Source organism: Empidonax traillii, unplaced genomic scaffold (genome assembly GCF_003031625.1).
Source record: "Empidonax traillii isolate 1590-97213 ecotype Southwest subspecies unplaced genomic scaffold, ASM303162v1 scaffold10:size5872457, whole genome shotgun sequence".
NCBI classification, from domain to species: domain Eukaryota; kingdom Metazoa; phylum Chordata; class Aves; order Passeriformes; family Tyrannidae; genus Empidonax; species Empidonax traillii.
Genome location: NW_020955203.1, coordinates 5,023,480 through 5,043,829, shown reverse-complemented (window position 1 = coordinate 5,043,829; position 20,350 = coordinate 5,023,480). Strand labels below are relative to the sequence as shown.

General features: G+C 42.7%; 1 protein-coding gene across 1 annotated transcript in view; it reads left to right on the top strand.

Moving 5' to 3' along the window:
* EPG5 (ectopic P-granules autophagy protein 5 homolog) overlaps positions 1-20,350 on the top strand; it is a 53,768-nt gene that overhangs the window by 10,613 nt on the left and 22,805 nt on the right. The window contains exons 7-23 of the mRNA XM_027885803.1: positions 196-298; positions 617-731; positions 1,360-1,510; positions 2,447-2,602; positions 2,970-3,127; positions 6,913-7,067; positions 7,694-7,834; positions 8,040-8,204; positions 9,208-9,330; positions 11,148-11,407; positions 13,561-13,701; positions 14,441-14,585; positions 15,229-15,426; positions 16,086-16,196; positions 16,985-17,104; positions 18,515-18,681; positions 18,778-19,005. Of these exons, the coding sequence (XP_027741604.1) occupies positions 196-298; positions 617-731; positions 1,360-1,510; positions 2,447-2,602; positions 2,970-3,127; positions 6,913-7,067; positions 7,694-7,834; positions 8,040-8,204; positions 9,208-9,330; positions 11,148-11,407; positions 13,561-13,701; positions 14,441-14,585; positions 15,229-15,426; positions 16,086-16,196; positions 16,985-17,104; positions 18,515-18,681; positions 18,778-19,005 (2,637 nt within the window). The remainder of the gene's footprint in view (positions 1-195; positions 299-616; positions 732-1,359; positions 1,511-2,446; positions 2,603-2,969; positions 3,128-6,912; positions 7,068-7,693; positions 7,835-8,039; positions 8,205-9,207; positions 9,331-11,147; positions 11,408-13,560; positions 13,702-14,440; positions 14,586-15,228; positions 15,427-16,085; positions 16,197-16,984; positions 17,105-18,514; positions 18,682-18,777; positions 19,006-20,350) is intronic.

Genomic DNA, 20,350 nt, shown 5'->3' with positions numbered 1-20,350 from the left:
TGCAACAGAACCCTCTGAGTAAAGGTGCTAAGCTGCTGTCACCAGGGCCTTTTCTGCTTGGGTGGCTTTCTGCTGCACTTGTTAATTTCTTGTTCTTGTATCTGTTTTTTTTTTTTTTTAAATACCCTCTCTTAACTAAAGATCAGCTTTTAATTTTCTAAAATTTTTTACACTTGATTTTTCACTTTAAACCAGAAATCGTATGGACTTCATGTGCCATATGAAACCAAGGAAGAGTTCCTCTTCATCTGGGAAGGAATCTGGGAACTGGACCCTGGTAGACGAAGGAGGAGAAGAGGTACGGCAGATGACTTATTTTTGTTTCTCTTTTTTTTTTTTTCCCTTTATGCTTTTGCTCAAGCTTATTGATCCTTGTGAAACACATTAAGAAAAGCTGACTTGTTAAGTTAAAGAGCACGATCTGAAATTTTTCTTCTTCTGTGCTCTGCTTTTATCCCTGCAGAGCACGGAGCTGCCTAGAACGGGTATTAACAGGTGGAATTCAAACGTTTGAGTTTGAGTTACTGCCCACAGAACTGTAATTAACACAATAGTGAAGCACTTTTACCGTTTGTTTTATTGTGAACCCCCTAAGAGCACCTGTGTTTGTCTGTAGGATGAGGATCCTGAAACAAGCTGGATTCTGCTTTCGGAAGACGACCTGATTGCTCTCTTGTCACAGTTCCCATTCCACGAACTCTTTCAGCATTTCCTCGGGTTTAAGGCTGGAGGTAAGTCAGTTGCTGAAGAGTTATTCTTCATTTTGCTTGTGCTAATTGCTACCACTGCCTAGAATGCTGCTGCATTTCGAGACTCTCTGAGCAAAGTAATAATGAACCTGAGCAACAGCTCACAGGCTAAGTGGATGACATGCAAGTATATATGGAAGCATGTGTATAAACTGGAAACTTACAGCATCACAAGCATGCACAGCATCAGAGTCTTTTCCCTGAGTTTGGATCTGGTTGGTAGTTAACTCCCAAAAATGCTTCCAGAACTGTTTTCCCCCTTGCCTTTTAGCTGTAATGTTACTGTGATTTTTCTCAATTTTTTTTTTTTGTTTGTTTTTGGGTTTTTTTGGGTTTTTTTTGCAAAATCTCTGGACAAGTGCAAGAAGATAATTTCTTACTAGAGATCTCTTATAACCTCCATAGTTTGTTTGTACTTTGATATTTAACAGGTATCGTTGTTCATTTCATAAACAAAAACATACATTTCGATTCACTATAAAGCTGGTAAATTATGCACTATTTGCCAGCCACATGGTGAGCGGTTGCTTTGACTGCTTCTTAAGTTAATTAAAAACCCAAAACTTACATTCTTTTTTTTTTTTGTCTTCTTTTTCTGTCTTGGTCTTAGGTGCTTATTTTCCTGAGAGAACGTCTCCTCAGGAGATGATGAAGATTTTTGCCTTTGCAAACTCCTTAGTGGAAGTTCTGTCTGCGGGGTTAGAAACGTTTAACAGAGCACGGTACCGACAGTTTGTGAAGAGAATTGGTCATCTCATCAAGTAAGAGAACGTTTTCTCTATGATGTGACTGAATCTGTTTCATACAGTCTGGTTTAAAGTTCAGAGCTGCTAAAAAAAACCCCAGAACCAACCATCAAACAACTGAAAAAAAAAAGCCAACCCCCACCCAAACGGTTCTTGGGTAGATTTTGCTCTCAGAGTTGGTCAGTTCAGGGTTAGCCAGTCTGGGAATCTGAAATCCCAGGGTCCTTGATTCTGAAGCTCTGCCTGTGAAATGGGGAATTGCAGAATCTACATGCTGTGGCACAAAGGAGCAGGGTGAGCTGTGGAGCACGAGGCTGACTTCCATCAGTGATATGGTTAGGCTTGTCTTGCGAAGTCACTGAAATCCAGCTAACAGTTCCTTAAAGCACCCCTATTTATATCCAATGCTAACTGCTTTCTTTCTGTTGTTACCCAAAATTATTCTAGGGTTTTTAATTTGCTCCTTGAAAAGTCATTTATATTGTTGCAGTAAGTAAATGTAATCAAGACCTAAAAGTTGCTCTTTATTTTTAAATCTCTGTCAGTCACTTTATATATGGCTTCTAGGAGCACATTCTCAAGAGGGAATAGAGTTAAATTGGTAACAAATGCTTTTTTTTTTGTGTTATGTGAGCAGTAACTTTTACAGTATAATTTTTCTTGAATGAGCTTTCTGCATGTACTGCCATTTCATGGTGTATGGTTATCTTAAGACTCCGAAGGTCTCACACAAATTAATTTGGTATAACAGAACAATTTGCATTGTTTGCCTGGAAAACGAAGGAAGGAGAACACAGAAATTTTAGGTTAATGGAATTTCTGTAGAAACCTCTGCAAAAGGTGGGCCATGTATCTTGTGACTAGACTCTGATCTGGTTGGCCTTGTCTGTGTTTTCATGTGGTGATGACATACTTGATGATCCCCCTTTGACTTTATTTGCTCTGCTGTAGGATGATACTTTGTCATGTGAGTGACCACTGGGCCCAATACGTTAGTGGCAACAGACACTACGGACCAGTAGCACATCCCTACTCTCTGGAAAAATTGCAGCTGGAGTTTGATGAGCTGTTTTTTAGGGCTGTTCTACATGTTCTGAAGGCCAAAAGGTGGGTTGTCCCCATTGATTTGTACTGGGTTTATCTTGGAGGAGGTTAGATGTTTGAAAATGGGGTTTGGAGTAGCTTTAAATGCTTAAATGACTTAAATTTAGGACTGAAATAGGTGGGATTTTTTTCAGTGCATTGGGAGCATCAAGATGGGGAGGAATTATGCCACTGATTGTAGCATCTGGCAGAAGCTCTGAGGACTTGCTCAGTTCAGAATGATGTTAACTCAGAGTCTGAGGCGCTAATGCACACCCTCACAATTCCCAGTTCTGTTGTATAGCAGAAATGTGGGCATAGGTCTCCTTTTTCAAATGTTGGGATCTATCAGGGTGAAACTGTTTTCTAATTGCCTCTTCAAATCCAACAGGTTGGGAGTCTGGTTGTTCATGTCTGAGATGCCTTATGGAACACTATCCAGCAACATGCTTTGGAGGCTCTTCTTTGTCATGCACTGTGCTGAGAACGAGAACCTGGAGGAGCTCTGCTCTGCTCTGCAACCTGCTGACTGCAAGGAAAGACTCAAAGGTAGAATTCCTACCCGCAGAACTGATTCTAATCCATTCAGCTGCCGCTGTAGCAGCTGTGGGTTTAATTCCTTGCAGGTTGCATTGCTAAATACGCCCTCAATAGCATGACTGGTCCAGTGGCCTTAGAAATGTCTTGGGCATTTCATGGTTTTCCAGTACTTGTTTGTCCAAACTCCTATTTTAACAGCAGTTGTCAGATCTACTGTCCATTTATTTTTTCCTCCCTGGCTGCCTCAGAGCTGCAAGAGTGCCATGGAGTTGGTACATCTTGTATATTCTTGTACCACTTCCCATCTTGACTTTTAATAGTATTGGGAGAGTGAGGTTTAAATCCTAAAATAGAGAATTCTGTATCACTTAGTGTTAGTTTGGTAGGTTGGTTTCTTTCTGTTTGTTTGTTTGTTTGTTTGTTTTTTTCTTAGCTGTCTGTTGAGCTGGTGATAGTTCTATAAATAATATTTTTCTCCCTTTCTCCCCCCTCCAAACCTGCTAATTTTGGCTTCAGTTACTCACACTGTGGGAGATCTGCTTGTCTTCCACAACTATGTGTTTCCCTTATCTCAAGCCTTCTTTTGATGCGTTTCTTGTCTTAAATGTCACCTTTCCTTTCTGTTTCCTCTTGCCTTCTGTCCTGTGTTGATCTCCACAGTGACTGTGGTGGCTTAAGGTGTAGCAGAGTTGTTTGGAGGCCAGCTGGAATGCTACTTTCCCTTTGCTGCTGCCTTCGTGGAAAATATTTCGGGACTTGACTGACAGGGGGGACAGGTAAACAAAGCAGGAACTCCCTACTTCACAGCCTCTTTGCTGTCCTGTGGGAGAGCAAATCTCATTCTTGTCAGTTTTACTTTTCAGCTGGCTGGTAGGCCAGGTGCCTATTTTGGTGGTGGAGAAGCAGAAGAAAACAGGGATCTTGAGAGGTCACTGAGTGTCCTGACTCTGTGCAAGCTCAGCTAACGTTTAATGCAATTTGCACAGAGTGGGAGAGAGGTGTCAACACCATAGTTGTGTGCACTTGATGAAGTACTGATCTAATTAGCACCTCCCAGCCAAAGCAGCAACAGTAACACCATTTCAGTAGAATGACTTTATTATTTTTCTTTTTGCTGTACAGTTTTCAGTGCATCTCAAAGAGAATGTGATACGATGCTGTGAGTTGCAGTAACAAACACTGATTTAATTTTAAAATTATTATTTTTTCAGGCATTGCTTTGCTTCTAGCTAACTTGTTGTGTTTTAAATTCCCTGATGTGCTGATGCAGGATATTTTTATCCTCTCCATTCTCCTCAGTGGGTGATGTCAGCACTAGACTGTTTTTCACCTATGTCTAGACAGTTCTTTCAGTGAAATCCATCTAATCTTCTGAAATATCTTCACTGGCATCGATATAAAACTAATTTACTGTAATTAATACCCGGGAAGACCATGACATTAACGTTCCCTTGGGAGAGAACCTTTTTTATTGATTTTCCTTCCCAAATTAGGCTTGAGAAAAGAGTGGCGAATCTGCAGGTGGAAGCAAGCCTTGGTAATTGATGGAAGCTTAAGCTTACATTATGTAGAGGTGGGAGCATAGTCGCTTTTAAGGAATAGTCAGAAATAGCTTGATGAAATGGAGTGCTGTGAGGGAGTTGAACTTGCCAGGACAACCCCTACAGACATACCAAGTATAATAAAATACCCCTCTGGGGAATTAAGGAAAATCCAATTACTTGAGGTATTCTTGAGTATGTTAACAAACTTGCTGTGGATATCATGTTTTCATTGACAAACAAGGACCAAGTAGTTTCCCCTTGATATTTCATCCCTGTGTGATCACAAGCACGCGTTCTCTTAAGTTTTATAAATGCAGGGCGAACGGTTTTATCTTTGCTTCCATTGCAAATGACAGCGAGGACCTGCTGAACAGCACAGCCTCAGAGAGGTTTTGGCTGCCCTGTCCCTGGAAGCGTCCAAATGCTGCTTAAATGGGGGCCTGGGCAATCTGCTCCAGCGAGTGGCATCCCTGCCAACGGCAGGGGTTTGGAATGAGGTGATCCTTGAGGCCTCTTCTAAGCCAGACCCTTCTAGCATTGTGGGATTCCATTCCTGGTCAGTTTCCTTACTGCCAGGAGCAAGATTTAAAGAGCCACTGATTTTTAGGGTGTCTTGTGAACCTGAACTGTAGTGTGGCCTGAGGAAGAGAATGGGCTCAGTTGGCAAGTGCGTGGTGGAAATGTTGTGGCTCCACTGTGAGATGACAGGGTTTAAGTGGAGGGTCCCTTCTGGCCTCACTCCTTGTCGCCATCCTTCAGTCTCAGGCGATGGCTTGGTGTGGTTTTGAGGAGCCCACAGACAACCTCTTCCCCACGCTGTGGGTCACTGTGCTATGCCTTTAGGTACAGTAATGGCATGGTCATTTCCTAATGTCCTTCTGCATTACCCTAAAAAAGACTGCTAACAACAAGAGAACACAGTTCCCTGTAACTTCTGCCATAAGGATTAAATATAAGACATCCCCTCTATGTCAGCTGTATCTGCCAGGAGCATAGTTTATCCCACTGTATGGAAAAACTGTTTCTTAAGTTGCACAATCCTCCAGCCTGCTGCTCATGAGGTGTTTTGCCTGTACAAGCCTGACCTTCTCAGGTTGAAGTACAGTTGCAAAATTCTTGAAAGGCCTTAAAATAGACTGTAACCCAAGTGCAAGAGTTTTAATTACAAGCCTGCTGAGCACGTGCCTGTGCAGGTTGGGTAGCTGAGTGCCACAATGAGTGCTTTTTCTGTGTATGCCACTGCTGTGGTAAAATCACTGTAAAAAGTGCTTTACTGGCGTGCTGTTGTGCTTCAGGGGAGGCAGACCACTCTCCAAACCTTTCTTGCAGCCCAAATGCTGCTTTCAGTCCTTGCTTTGCTGTAGAGGTTCTATTTAGTTGTACGTTATTTTAATCTAAAATTATTTTATTTTAAATAAAATATTTTAATTTAATATTATTTAATTTTAATTTATTTAAAAGCCCCGTGGAGGTCTCCTTGTACCCTTACCTTCCTGTTGTCCCCCACCCTTAGGAACGGAATATTTATTTGTGTTTGTCACCATCTTGCTGTTGGGTTTAAAGAGGAAACCTGTCCTGAATTTGAATGAGAGCATCTCTTACCCTCCCTTCCTGTGCAGCTTCAGTCCTCTGTTTTCAGAGATATGCTCCAAAGAAGAACCTCCAGTATTTTTTCTTGTGTTGCATTTGAGAAATTGAATCTGGCGTTTCCTTGTAACTCTTAGGCCTAATCTAAGCCCAGGGTAAGATACTTGCAGTATTTCTGTTTGTAATCAGCATAGGATGGTCCCCCCAGTTTAACTTCTGCTTGGGGTCATGGGATGTGAAATGGGTGGTCTCTCTCATCTTGATCAACACCTCTCTGCTGTGCCTGGATGGACTGAGTTTCAATCTTCTCTTGGCTGTGTCCTGATTAAAACTAGAATCTTGTAATATAATTTGGGTTAATCAGTGGAATTAATTGCTTCAGTGTGTAATGGAAGCCAAAACTGTGATACTGTTTTTAAAAAGCAGAAAGACTCAAGCAGTTCTTCCTGTGGATGATTGACATGGCATAGTTAAAATAATATTAAAAATTGAATTTCAGCCACTCCTGAAGAGAGGCTACTAATTTACAAGACTCCAGTGATTATAATTCCTTTGTTACTGGTTCCTTCTGTGGGAGTGGAGTGTCAGTAAGTGTATAAATGTTGATATCTGTCCTATAACACTTCTTGTATCATGTTTCTTTCACCTGGCTTTTTTTTCTAGACCCACAGCACCTTGAAAATTTTGAAAAATATCTCCAATCAATGAACTGCTCGGAAGAAATCTGTCTGCTCACCACATTTGCTCAGATGGCACAAACCAAACGTGCTGATGTTGATGAGGATTTTATCAAAATCATTGTTCTGGAGATATATGAGGTGGGTAATGTTACTGGTCCATTCGGGAGAAGGATGGAAGTGCTCTTTCTATTTCTAACAGTGGAAGGTGTGGAACTTTCTCGGCTTCTGTTGTTTATTCTTCCATGGAACTGAGAAAGTGCTGCTTCTGAGATTTGTAATCTGTCACTGAATGAAAATAGCCTGAAGGACTTGTTTTTTATTTCTGGGAAAAAGAACAGCTTTTCTGTAAACAAGTCCAGAATGAAACAAATCAAGAAAAATGTGTTGGTTGTGGGGGGATTTTTTGTTTTCTTTTTTTTTTTTTTTTTTTGCATTGTTGTTTTATTTTTCTCGTGCAGATCTAACCTGTAGCTCTGAACTTGCTTGTGTTGTGGGTTTTTTTTTGTTGTTGTTGTCTCTAGATTTTGGTTGCAATTTTTTTTGTTGGTCCTGTGTTTAATTTTGGAATTTGTGTTGAGCACTGATACATAATACTTCCCTTGTCTTCTGGGGCAGTCATTTTCATTTTAATACTGGCATTTATCAGTAATGTTAGTGCACCAATTACCAGAGCAATTTTGTTCTGTATTTCCCAAAAGACATTTTATTTCAATGCCAGTGAAGGCCAGCCAAGAGCAGTAACTTCTTCCTGCTCATATTCCCAGGTGTCCTACGTTAGCCTTGCCACAAGAGAGGCGTTTTCCAAGGTCGGTCGAGAACTCCTGGGAGCCATTGCCAGCATCCACACACAGATTATTTCCATACTGCTGGATCGAATTAGAGAGACCATTGAGAAGGTTGGGATGGTAAGTGGCAATGTCCATCACTTAAAGCAGTTGAAACCAGAGGCCATGACCAGACTGAGTCACAAGATATGTCCTGGCATGAATGGACTGTGTAAAGACCTGTCTGTGGGGTTTTTTTGGTTGTGCCACTCCTTAGGACAGAAGGGCATGATGCTGATTGTGGTGTTGAGTCCTGATTATCCTTTTTGTTTTCTGTCCTCAAAAGGTCTCTTTGTACCTGTTTAAAGAGCTGCCATTGTACCTGTGGAAGCCTTCTGCATCCGAGATAGCGCTGATTCGTGACTGGCTATTAAATTACAGCCTGACAGCAGTGGAGAATAAGCTTGCCTGCATTATCCTGGAAGGGCTGAACTGGGGATTTGGGGAGAAGGTGTGTACTGAAAACAGTTTTGAAACTCCTCAGGTTTTCAGAGCAAAAGCTTTACACAACCTGGGGTTAGAAGTGAACAAGAAAACGGTTAATTGCAGGTTTTATATAATGTCTGTGCACTTAACGTCACAGGATGGAAACTTCACAGTAATTTTACAGCATTGTGCTCATGCTGCTTTTATGTAACTGAGATTAAAAGAGACATTTAAGAGGGAGTTTCCTCTCTGTAAACAAGATAAAGCAGCTGACGGTACAGTTTTTATGATTAAGATATACCTCTGGCTGGAGAAATTGAGGATTTCTTCCAAGAAGTGTGTAGGAGACTGGTGTGGCTGTAGTTTGCCTGCTGGTATCCAGGTATGTCTTTCATAATGCAAGAAAACTAATGATTGAAATGAAAAATTTCAGAACCCTGAGCACTATTTGAATGATTGGAAGTTGGTCCATGTGTTGGGTTACTCCAGGAGCTCCATCAGTTCAGGATCCACTCAAGGGTGAATGCTATGTCAGAGAGAAACAGATAGGGAGAAAAAATTCTGTTGTCTGTGTTCTCTGATCCATTTTAGCATTGCAACCTTAGCATGGCGGTTGATAAGAGGAATTTCTGTGTTTTCGTACAAAAAAGGTGATGATGTGGTTTGGGTTTGCTTTTAAAGGGAAGAATTCCAGTTTCTGTGTTACTTAATTTAAAATGGCATCTATGGGGTTTTGGATTAATTGCTATAAATTCATGAAATGCACATGGGAAGTGATTGTGATCAACTTTTTTTTTTCTTTTTTTTTTTTTTAATAATCTATCTGTGTATTGCCCCATGTGAGCCCAGAATTCTTAAATGTTGGGTTGAATTTTTCTTATGGGCAAGATTTTGCCTGCATGTTGCAATATTTAATTTGAACTGCCAGAAAGAGCTTAATATTTATTTCTCTGTAGCGCATCTGTGTGATACAGTTGTAGAGACCTTTTAAATGGACATAAAGTTTTGTGTTCTGATTCTGTATTTAGCAGAATGCTCTTCATCTGGATCCAGCTGTCCATTCTGAAGTTGCACTGATGGTCCTCGAAGCGTATCAGAAATATCTCTCTGAGAAACCATATGCTGGGCTGCTTTCTGAAAGCATAAAACAGGTATCCCTTCTTCAGAATTACAGGCACTAGCTTATGGATAGTGATAAACAGGAAGAACTGCAAGCCAAGACCTTGTTTTATTTTTTTTTTTAAGATGCCCTTTCTTGGTCCTGCTAGGAGTACCATAACATACCAGTGTTCAGTATTGTCTGCACCCACAGAGCTGTTTGAAAACAGCTGTTAGGCTTATGTGGAACATTTGTGTGAGAATCATAAAATCATAGAATGGCTTGGGTTGGAAGGGACCTTAAAGATCATCTGTAGCGTGGGCAGGGACTAGACCAGGTCGCTCCGAGCCCCGTCCAACCTGGCCTTGGACACTTCCAGGGATCCAGGGACAGCCACAGCTTCTCTGGGCAGCCTGTGCCAGGGCTCACTACCCTCACAGCCAAGAATTTCCTCCCAGTATCCCATCTAACCCTACCCCGTGTCAGTATGAAGCCGTTTTCCTTGTCCTGTCACTCCAGGCCCTTGTAAATATTCTCTCCCCATGTTTCTTGAAATAGATATTTTAGTTTGGACCCCCATGTAGATCTCTTGTTGAATAGTCACAACCTGGAGCACAAGAGACATCCTCCCTGTGATTCCAGCTCTTAGTCTTACCTCATTTGAAGACTCAGGTGTTAATGCCTTCAGGAGCTTTTCAGTCAGTGCTGTGTGACCTGAACACCCCACAAACGTCTGTTGCGTTGATTTTACAGCACAATGGTCGCTGAGGAAGGGATAGCTCCAAGTTACAGAAGGGGAATGGAAGGACAGAAAGATCAGGGTTAAAAAAATCCCAATTTTCATTATTCAATCCAAGATGCTTCTGTTTATCTATTCAGAGCTTTTAGCCTTGTGCTAAATTGTCTTTATCTTGTCTTCTGCCTTGTCTTCTCAGTATTTCTTTTACAGTGTATCCCCCTTCCACGTGCTTTTTCACCCCCGTGTTTGCTTCCCAGACTCTTCATGTTCCTTGTTGTTTCTGCTCTTTTCTGACTTGCCCCTCTGCACTACTTGGCCATGGTTCATTGTCTTGTGCCAGCTAGAGGAGTTCTCTATTTTAAGCCTATTTCAGCCTTGGCTGCCACTTGTACTGGGGGCTCTGTCCTGACTTGCCTGAGCTTGTAACTGGAATTGGAGAGAAAATAGTGCTTAGGTTTTTGTACCCTTGTTCTGAGAGCAATTTACGCTACTCTGTCAGAGCGTGTACAATATTTCGTTCTCCTCAAGATTTATAATTCTTTCTGATCTAGACAGGATCTTCATGACCATGGACACATGTACGTGGCACAGACTCTGCCTGTCCACATTACAGACTTCTTTCTAAGGAAAGGCTGCCAGGTTTTAGTTTTGGGGGTGTTTTTTGACACATGCTGCTTTTTTGCATTTATTTTTCTGTTTCCTTTCACTGGCAGTCTTAAACGTTGTAAACGTTGCGGCAGGTTGTTGCGTGGCCTTCTCTTTTATTTAGTAAGATCAAAATTCAATCCAGGATCCACGTCTGGCTTGGAAAAATCTGGGCAAACAGTGTTGACAGCCTTTACTAAAAAGGATGGGAGGGGTAGGGAGAGGAGGTGGAAATCAAGGCAGTCGGAACGGAGTGTTTAGATAAACTGCATGGTGCGTCTAAAGAATAATAACTACTGCTGGTCTCATGGTAGAATCACAGAAGGTTTGGGTTGGAAGGGACCCCAGAGATCACCATGTGCCAGCTCCTGTGTCACGGTGTTGTGACAGAAGAGCAGGCCCATCCGGGTTCCAGACTGGAGCCCCAGTGCTTTGTTGTTAGGGCTGCGCTCCCTCTCATTCCTGCTCCTGCTCCTCTGTCCCAGGTCTCCTACTTGGCCAGCATCGTTCGGTACGGAGAAACACCGGAGACTTCCTTCAACCAGTGGGCTTGGAGCTTGATCCTGAGGCTGAAGCTGCACAGGAATGACCGTGGGGTGCCGCAGGGCGGGCCGCCCGTGCCCCTGTGCGACAGCGCGCTCGACGCGGCCGAGTCGGTCACGCTGCACCCCCTGCTCAAGGCTGTGAAGGCAAACATGCCCATAGGCTGCTACCTGGCACTGGCCATGACCGCCCTGGGGCACAGGTATCTGCTTCCCGTGTGTGTTTGCCTTGGATGGGTGGCCCCAGTGACTGAGCAACCTCCCTGATGGCGAGCTGAGGGTTGTTAAAGTTCTTTGTGCCTGTCTGAATCAAAAAGGACTTGTGATGCAAGGCACTGAGGAGTCTGTTGGGGTCTGTCACGCTCCTCTTATGAGGAGACACTGTGGGAGCTGGGCTTGTTCAGCCTAAAGAAGACTGAGAGGGGATCTCATTAATGCACATAAACATCTCAAAGGTGGGTGTCAGAGGATGGTGCCAGACTCTGTTCAGTGGTGCCCAGCAATAGGAAGAGGAGCAATTGCCGTAATCTACAATACAAGAAGTTTCACCTCAACGTGAGGAAGAGTTTCTTTATACTGAGGGTAGCAGAGCACTGGAACAGCTGACCAGGGAGGTCGTGGAGTCTCCCTCTCTGGAGACATCCATCTGGATGCGTTCCTGTGTCACCTGCTCCAAGTGACCCTACCTTTGCAGAGAGGTTGGACTAGATGATTTCCAGAGGCCCCTTCCAACCCTAATCATTCTGTGATTCTGTGACTGCGGTTTCACAGAATCACAGAATCGTTTAGGTTGGAAAAGACCTCCACGATCATTGAGTCCAGCCTCTGACCAAACATCATCGTGTCACCTAGACCACGGCACTGAGTGCCACATCCAGTTGTTTCTTGAACACCCCCGGGGATGGTGGCTCCACCACCTCTCTGGTCAGCTCATTCCAATGCCTGCCAACTCTTTCTGTGAAGGAATTCTTCCTGAATTCTTTCAGAAAACACAATGCTTCCTTTATTTCGCTTATAGTATTTTTTGCCTTCTGCATGTTAAGGTGAAAACAGTAATTAGAAATAGTACTGAAACTGGGGGTTAGCATGATTTCTCTGGACAGGAGTAACTTTTAACCACACTTACTGAAATAAAGAGCTTTTTAACCTCTGAACCTCATAACCCTAATTCAGTTTCAACACAGTCTTAACCAGTGCTTTCAGCTCATTTGTTGGTAAGGCTTTTGGGCATAATCAAATATACTGGTTGATTAAAGTATAGAGACACACAAAGTTTAATCAGTCCTTACCAGCTCTGTTTTCCCTGAATCTGTGATCTCTAATTATCTGTTATTCAAAATTCTCGCCAACTCGTTTTCTGTGTATAATATTATGTTACTCTTTCAAGAGAAATTGAGGTTTTTTTCCTCCTTCTCCAAGCCTTGATGGCTTGATAATAAGATTATGCCATTATAGATACTTCAAAGCACTGGATTAATTTGAGACTGATACTGTTCTGGTTGAGGGTGGCAATTTTTCCAGCATGAAATAAAAAACCAAAGAACCTCTTTAGTTTGTCCCCCTGCACCTTCTCTGTTTGACCTTGCAAAAAATCATTTGATATCCTTCTCCTGTATAAAAATTACCACAATTATTAATCACATGAAAAAACTCAAGGGCAGTTACGCTTAGGAGCAGAAGAAACAAAGCGCTGTACTGTGTGGTTGTGGCTTAATACAATATTTCATTTTCATGACCTCAGAGTAGACACAGGATTCTTGATTTACATCTTTTTCCAGTGTGCAGCTTTTCTCAGTTGGCAAAACTTGATGCAGTGTACCAAAAAAAGTTGCTGCTGCTGAGTTTTCTGGACACTAAGAGTAGAATTCATCTCATCGGCTGCAACCACCTGAGTACCTGCTGTAAGGAAACCCTCTGAGGTCCTCTTATAAATAGTGAAGGGAGATGTGCAGAGCGTCGTCCAAATTGAGATGTCGAAGCCAGAACACGTGAAACTCCCTTTGTGGGCTCTTCTTTTGCCTGAACAGGGAGGCAAGTTGGTTAGGTAAGGGAACACCATCAAGCTTTAAACTGATAGATGGATGAAGACCCGCATCTCCAGGGATTTTTGGAAGATGGGACACAAATCCACAGAAGGGCAGGAAATGCTTACCTAGTCTGTCAGCAATTGAGTGATTCCTATAGCTGAATAAAAGGCTCTGGATTTAGCTGTTTGGGTTTTCAAAGATGAAGTGTAAAGTTATGAATGTATTTACATCTCGGTTTATAAAGAATAAATCAACACCCATTCTTGCTTTCTACTAATAGTCAATATGTTTTTCTTAATTATATACTTTTTTTTTTTTTTTTTTGACAGCATTGAAAAGTTCTGTGCTGAAGGGATCCCTCTTTTGGGTGTACTCGTCCAGTCTGGACATCTGAGAACAGTAGTGCATGTGCTGGATAAAATTGTACCCTTGTTTTACTCTTGCCAGTATTACCTCCTGAAGAATGAACAGTAAGCATTCTGTGTTCATGATACGCTTATTTATTTATTTATTTATTTTATATATATATTTGCTTCTTCTACGATAATTGCAATGAAAGTTAATCTTACCTGTTAAATTTGCGTGGCTTCACACAGGGTTTTGCATCCAGCATGAATGTGATGGTGGAAGTACATCTGGTTTCTGTGCTGAGTAACTTTCTGGCACTGACTGTGGTAGAGGGAAGTAGTTGTAGAAGTGTGTCCTGCTGACACCACGTGTACAGCCGTCACTGATGCTGCTGCTGTGCCACAGAAATTTTCTTCAGACAGCTGTGTTTCACGGAGCTGTGGTGTTAGATGAGTGAGAAAGACCAGCAGGCAGTATCAGTAGGGACACAGTGTGTCAAGTGCTGAACAGATGTCTGTCCTGGTCAGTTTGTAATGTGGTTGCTGAGGTGCCTTTGTCTTGGACCACTTGACAGTCTCCCAAACAACTCCTGGGCTAGATTTGAGTGCTGATGTAGATCAAGAACTGTATTTAGTCCTGATCAGCTGCCTTGAATTACAGTCTGCCATGAAATGTCCATACTGTGCCCATTACATGGCTAAAGTGGAGCAGATAAATCTGCATTGTGGTTGTGAGTCAGAGCCCTGGATATGTCTGTCAGCGGTGGAGTTGAGCTGGTTTTAAATTCCCTAGATGCAGCTTTCCTATTTGTTATGTAGTAGAAGGTATTTTAGAGTTAATTTCATTTGTTGACATCCCTAGGTTTTTAACTTACATCAAAATGTTCCTTCATCTGGACAGTGGAGTCCCTCAAGGAGTTACCCAGCAGGTTACCCATAAAGTGACACAGCACTTGACAGGTGTGAACTATGGAGAAAACATTAAGCTGCTCAGTAGTATGATACAGGTAAGAAGATTATTTTTAAAAAAAAGGGGGGGGGTAAGAGTATTTAAAACCAGGCTATTTTGACCAAGTTGGTGTTTAAGGTTGGAAAGGATACTGAATTTGGCAGCTGTGCAGCCAGGGAATGCCCTGCATCAAGCATTAAATATTTGGGTTTGGTTTCCTGAAATGCTTCTGCTTAAACTTGCCTAAATCTGGCGGTGCATGTGATATTGGACATAACAACGTTTCCCTTCCAGACTTCTTGGAAAATTTAATTTTCCAATTCCAGGCCAAAACTGCCTAAAAAAAGGAAATATAATATGCAAGCGCTACTTTCTTCGTGTTTTTGCGGAATGCAGCAAGCATAATAATGTCTGAAAGCTTTGCTTTTGGGGATTCATTTTGGGATGAAAAGCATGTTGCTGTGTTAGGGAACAGTAGCATTTTTTTAAGCACAGAGAGGTCAAGGAGCGAGGCCATGTAACCATTAGAATAGAGTAAGGGAAACAGACCTACTCTGGGAAGTCCTTTTACAGGAACAGCAGGTGACACTTCGGAAATAGATGCCCCACAGCCTTGTGCAAGTTAAACAGTTCTTCAGTAAATGCTTAACCTTGAATCGACGCTGCAATCTGTTGACTGATTTTACGCTTTTATTTGGCAGAATCACATTTTTTCAAGCGACCGGCCAAATGGAGTGGGGCCAGCTGCAGTACTGGAGTTCTGGGTCCAGGTCCTCACCAGCCAGCAGCTGTGGCACAGGGACAGGGCAACACTCTGCTTGCTGGATGACTTGTGTAAAGCTGCTTTTCAGTACGGCCAAGAGGACTGTGTGCAAAAGCTGCTCTACCAACAGCACAAGGTAAATAGTTGTGGTGTGTTGGTGTGGATCTCGAGTGAATGATCAGTTTGTTTGTTGCTCACTCTGGCTCTGATGTGGATGTATTTTCCTGAGGTGCTACAGGAGCAGTCATAGAATCCTGCTATGGGCAGGGACAGCTTCAGCTAGACCAGGTTGCTCCAAGCCCTGTCCAACCTGGCCTTGGACACTTCCAGGGATGGGGCAGCCACAGCTTCTCTGGGCAGTCTGGCATAAGGGATACTGAGGTTGTCTGATTTGCTTCTGAGTGGGTCAGAATCAATGAAACATCTGATATTTTGATAGTAATTATTAAAACCGATCTGTGACACGGTTTTCATTCATATGAGTTCTGTCATAGCTTGTGTTCTTTGCATTCCATATGTTCAGTAGTGTGTTTAGAACAAAAATGGGGCTCCCTCTCCAGGAATAAAACAGACACTGTTCAGTGAAACAGGATGTTTTCACTGAAAAAAGAAATGAAGTACAAGCAGGCATCTCAGTGGTGCTTGACTGAGCTAAGGTGGGAAAGTACGAGTCCGAAAGAAACCTGGACGAAGGTTGAGTGACATACCTAAATCTTCTAAGTTGAACTACCTAAAGCTTCTAAATCTTACTGCTCCTTACAAGGAAAAACCCAAATGTTTTCTGTTTCTGTGCAGAATGCTTTGGGCTATCACTGTGACAAAAGTCTGCTGTCTTCCGTTGTCAGCTGGATCGTGGCAGGCAACGTGACACCATCCTTTGTGGAGGGCAATGCCAATCCCTCTCAGGTAAGTGATGGTGTTGTGTGAACTGCCATGGGATAAGCAGCGTACAGGTGCTTTGGGGGCTCTTTTCTCCCTGCTTCTGTGTGTTTTTTGCAGATTTTTTTCTTGTTGCCTTTTTCTTCCTATCCCAGAGCGATTTTTATTTTCTTTTTTCGTTTTCTTGTGATGCAATCCCAGTTTAGCCTAAGAGAATCCTGTGGGTTTATTACACTAAAGGGAACATGGACATTTTCCAATGAGAGAGTCTGTCTAATCTGTGTCCAAGAATTCATGTGATGGGATTTAGTAGTTAAGTTTTCTTTCTAATCTTCAATTGCTCTTGATCTATTTAATAAGAGAAAATATGTAAAGCCTGACTTTTCTATTAGATCAGTCTTTATCTGATAAATATTTTGAATTTTAATTGCTTTCCCTCTGCCTGAGTTCCTTGTTCAAGCAAAAAGGAAGAAAACCCTGCAGTACCACAAATGGAGACGTGTAGTGCAGGTGGGAGAAAGGAGATCTTATTTTACTGAGTTTGAGAAGTTTGTTTCCTCCAGAACTCTCTGGATAATTCTGTCTGTTGTCCTTCCTTTTCCCTTTCTTTCCCAAGATAGTACAAAATACCGAGGGGAAGTTTGAATGTGAGGATAAAGAGGAAACTAGTTTTCTTCTTGAGATGTGATACTGCTTTTTCCAGCTTTGTAATGGGTATCTGTCAAAGACATATTCCTCTTAAGAAAGCAGCAAGCTTTCTGATCCTACCCCTACTATTTGGTTATCAATGTTTCTGTTATTTCTGTGTTGTCCAGGTCTGGTTTTCATGGACGGTGTTAAATATGGAGTCAATATTTGAGGAAGATTCACAGCTTCGCAGAGTTGTGGAGGGGGAGTTGGTTATTAATTCTTTAACTCCTGATCAAGCTTTGAAGGTAAGAAAACTGTTCATCCCTTTTTATTAGAGAGAAAAGTGTTCCCTTGTATCATTTAGATTTGTCTTATGTACTTGCCAGGATAAAAGAATAAATAGTGCTTTATCTGGCTTTACAGGAGAAAATATACCCCAAGGAAATTTTCTTTTACACTTTGAGTACGTTTGAGCTCCTTTACGTTTAAAAGCTACCATGCAAATAATACAGAAAACTTCAGACTTCACTCACTAATTTGTGCTCTTGCATGACTTTCTGGGTCATCTGAATGCCTCGTGGATTTACTCTATACCACTAGGGTGGAGAGTGCTTATTTTTCAGGTGGGAAAAAGGGTCTACATTTCAAACTGATGATTTCTCAGATGATCTGAATTTTGCCTTTTCTCTTCTCTATTTTCTGAATTATTTTCCAAGGCTTTCAGAACTCTTTAGGTCTCTCCCTTATCGAGGCACTTAATCAGGTGTGCTCTAGGCCACGTTGCAAGCATTTTCCAGGTTCTTTGACCTAATTCAAATTAGAAATTCTGGAGCAAAGCAAGTGGAAAGCAAAGCTGTCCAGTCTCAAAGTGTGACTTCTGACCCATCCTTCATCTCGGCTGTTTCAGTTTGTTTTAGTGAAGCCCCATGAAAACAGGTTTGCCTGGGCTGTGTCCAGGCTGGTGCATGTCTTGCATCCTTGAAAACTAGTCTGGAAAACATTTGTCCTTTTGCTTGCATGTTCTTGATTTTAGACAAATAGGATGTGGGTAGTGTGTGGGAAAAGGATGCTGAGGGTTCCCAAGGTGTGGTGGAGGGGATGAGGTAAGTGCCAGGGTCTGCTCTAAGATTTGGGAGCTGGGGAAAAGCCTTGCATTCCCCTGCATCAGGCACAGTCCAGGGAGGCTTGGTGGGGGACTGTTCAGTGATTTAGTGGGTCTGTGCTGTTGCTGATAGGGGGATGGTGCTACTCAGATGTTGCTTTGCCTTTTGTTCTGCTTTTCCTTCTGCAGTCTTTCTTCACGTTAGTTTTACTTTACATTTTTAATTTTCACTAGAACTATGGAATGTAGGCTGGAAAAAGATGGAAGTAGCATGCTGGAAATCTGAACCAGGAGCATCTACCTTTGTGAGGAAGAACAGTAATTAGCTGTAATTAACACCAATGGACCATATGTCGGCCGTGCATCATAGCCATCATGCTATTTTTAATTTTTTTTTTTTTTTTTTTTTTTTAAGCATCAGAGGTGTAGCTCTGCTCTCCAGCATAGCTGTGGGCTTGGGCAGCTCATCCTTCGAGACCTGGAACAGATGTGTGACTGTTCCCAAAGTTTTCTCCTCTGTAATTACCGAGTGTACATGCCGTGTTACTCTGTTAAATTAACCTGTGACAGCCTCTTACAGCAGAACACCTGCCTGAAAGTGTTGTTTCTGCAGAAAGCCCAGGACCAGCTGAAGCTGCCCATCGTCCCTTCCCTTCAGAGGCTCATGATCTACCGCTGGGCTCACCAGGCCCTTGCTACCCCGGCAGATCACCCTCTCATGCCACTGATCTGGCAGAAATTCTTCCTCCTGTACCTTCACCGACCGGGACCACAGTATGGGTGAGCCAGACCCGCTCCTGCAGATCAGCAAGCGGAGACGCTGGTTTGGCGCTTGCAGCCAGACTTAGCTGTGCTTGTTTTGGTTGGTTTTTCTAGGTTACCTGTAGATGGCTGCATTGGGAGGCATTTTTTCCAGAGTGCAGCTCATGTGAACTTGCTGAAGGAGATGAAGCAGCGGCTGATAGAGGTGGCAGACTTCCACCACGCTGCCAGCAAAGCACTGAGGGTGGAGAGCCCTGCTGAGGGCACTGACAGGTCACCAGAGAAGGCCAGCTGCTCACCTGCGTACCTGACTTCGCCTGCGCTGCACAAGGAGCTTGTCAGGTAAAAAAAAAAAAAAAGTCTTCCCAGTTCCATCTTATGCTATGCAAATGCCCAAGTAATTACTACAGCACAGTTGTAGCTGTGTGAGACATGAAGGGATGTGACCTCAGATGTGCTGCAGGCACTTGTTATATACATGGAATCATAGAGTCATTCAGGTTGAAAAATTCTGACTGTCAAGCCCAGCCATTAACCCAGCACTGCCAAGGCCACCACTAACCCATGTCCCCAAGCTGTGGTCAGATCAGTTCCTCCATTGGTACAGTGTGTTTTGTTGTAGAGGGGGCTGATTTTAGTCCTAAAAATAAAACATTTTTAATGAGTGGTAGCCCTGTGCTGGTAAAATAATTACTGTTTAGGCATATCTGCTACCTGCATGTGCATCACTAGCTGTAAATGTAAGATGCTACTTGGTGTGTGTGTATCTGTTTGTCACAGACAAGGGCTTAAATTTATGTCTGGAAAAGATGATTTCATCAGGGAATTTACTGGGGACTTGAGCACATGGTTCACTTTGTGCAGTTTGCTTGGTAGGCGAGCTGAAGGTGAGCTGTGCCACCTGAAAAATGATAAGTCTGCTTTACCAAAGCCTTGGCACAAGGCTCTTTTTGTTTTGGAGTAGGCTAAGGAAAGGGGTATAGTCACTCAGTGCCACTCACCTGCTGATCCCTCACTTTTGTAAGGGATGGTAACTTCTAAGAGATGCCTCAGGCACACTAAAACTGAGGCTTTGCTGTTCAGAAGTCAGTGGTTCTGTAACACAGAGACTTTTGGTCTGAGGAGTCCTCCCTAAGAAGTGTTTTGCAGTATGACAGTATTTGAATAGTCCCAGAAACCAGGTGAAAGGATTATTTGGAAAGAGTCCCTTGTTCAGGGGCTTTGGGTGTATGGAATCTGAGCTCCCGTGGGGTGCTCCCCTCAGCAGTCAGTAGGTACTGTGCCAGCAAACAAGGGAGATCATAAGTCCTACTTGCTCCTTTGTGAAAAATAGCCCAGAGATGCTCGCTGGGTGTACCTTGATTAATATTTTCAGTCTTTCATTTCAGAGAAGTTCCTCACTCCCAACATAAATCCAGACTGCTCTACACCCAAGTAAATCTTAGGCTCAGGAAGTTTAATGGCCTGTCTAGTTTCCTTGACAGGAGGGGAATTATTGGTAGGGTTTATAGGGGCTGATTTCTTGGAACTAAACTAGTTCCATTTTTTCACCAGTGACACTGATCTAGGAAACAGGAGTTTGCTAGTGATATTTAATACCAGAGTGTGAAGATTTAATGGCATTTTAGTGCTTCCTTGTCAGGAAGGCTTGGATGGTATGCTTAGAAAATAGGTACCACTCAGTGGA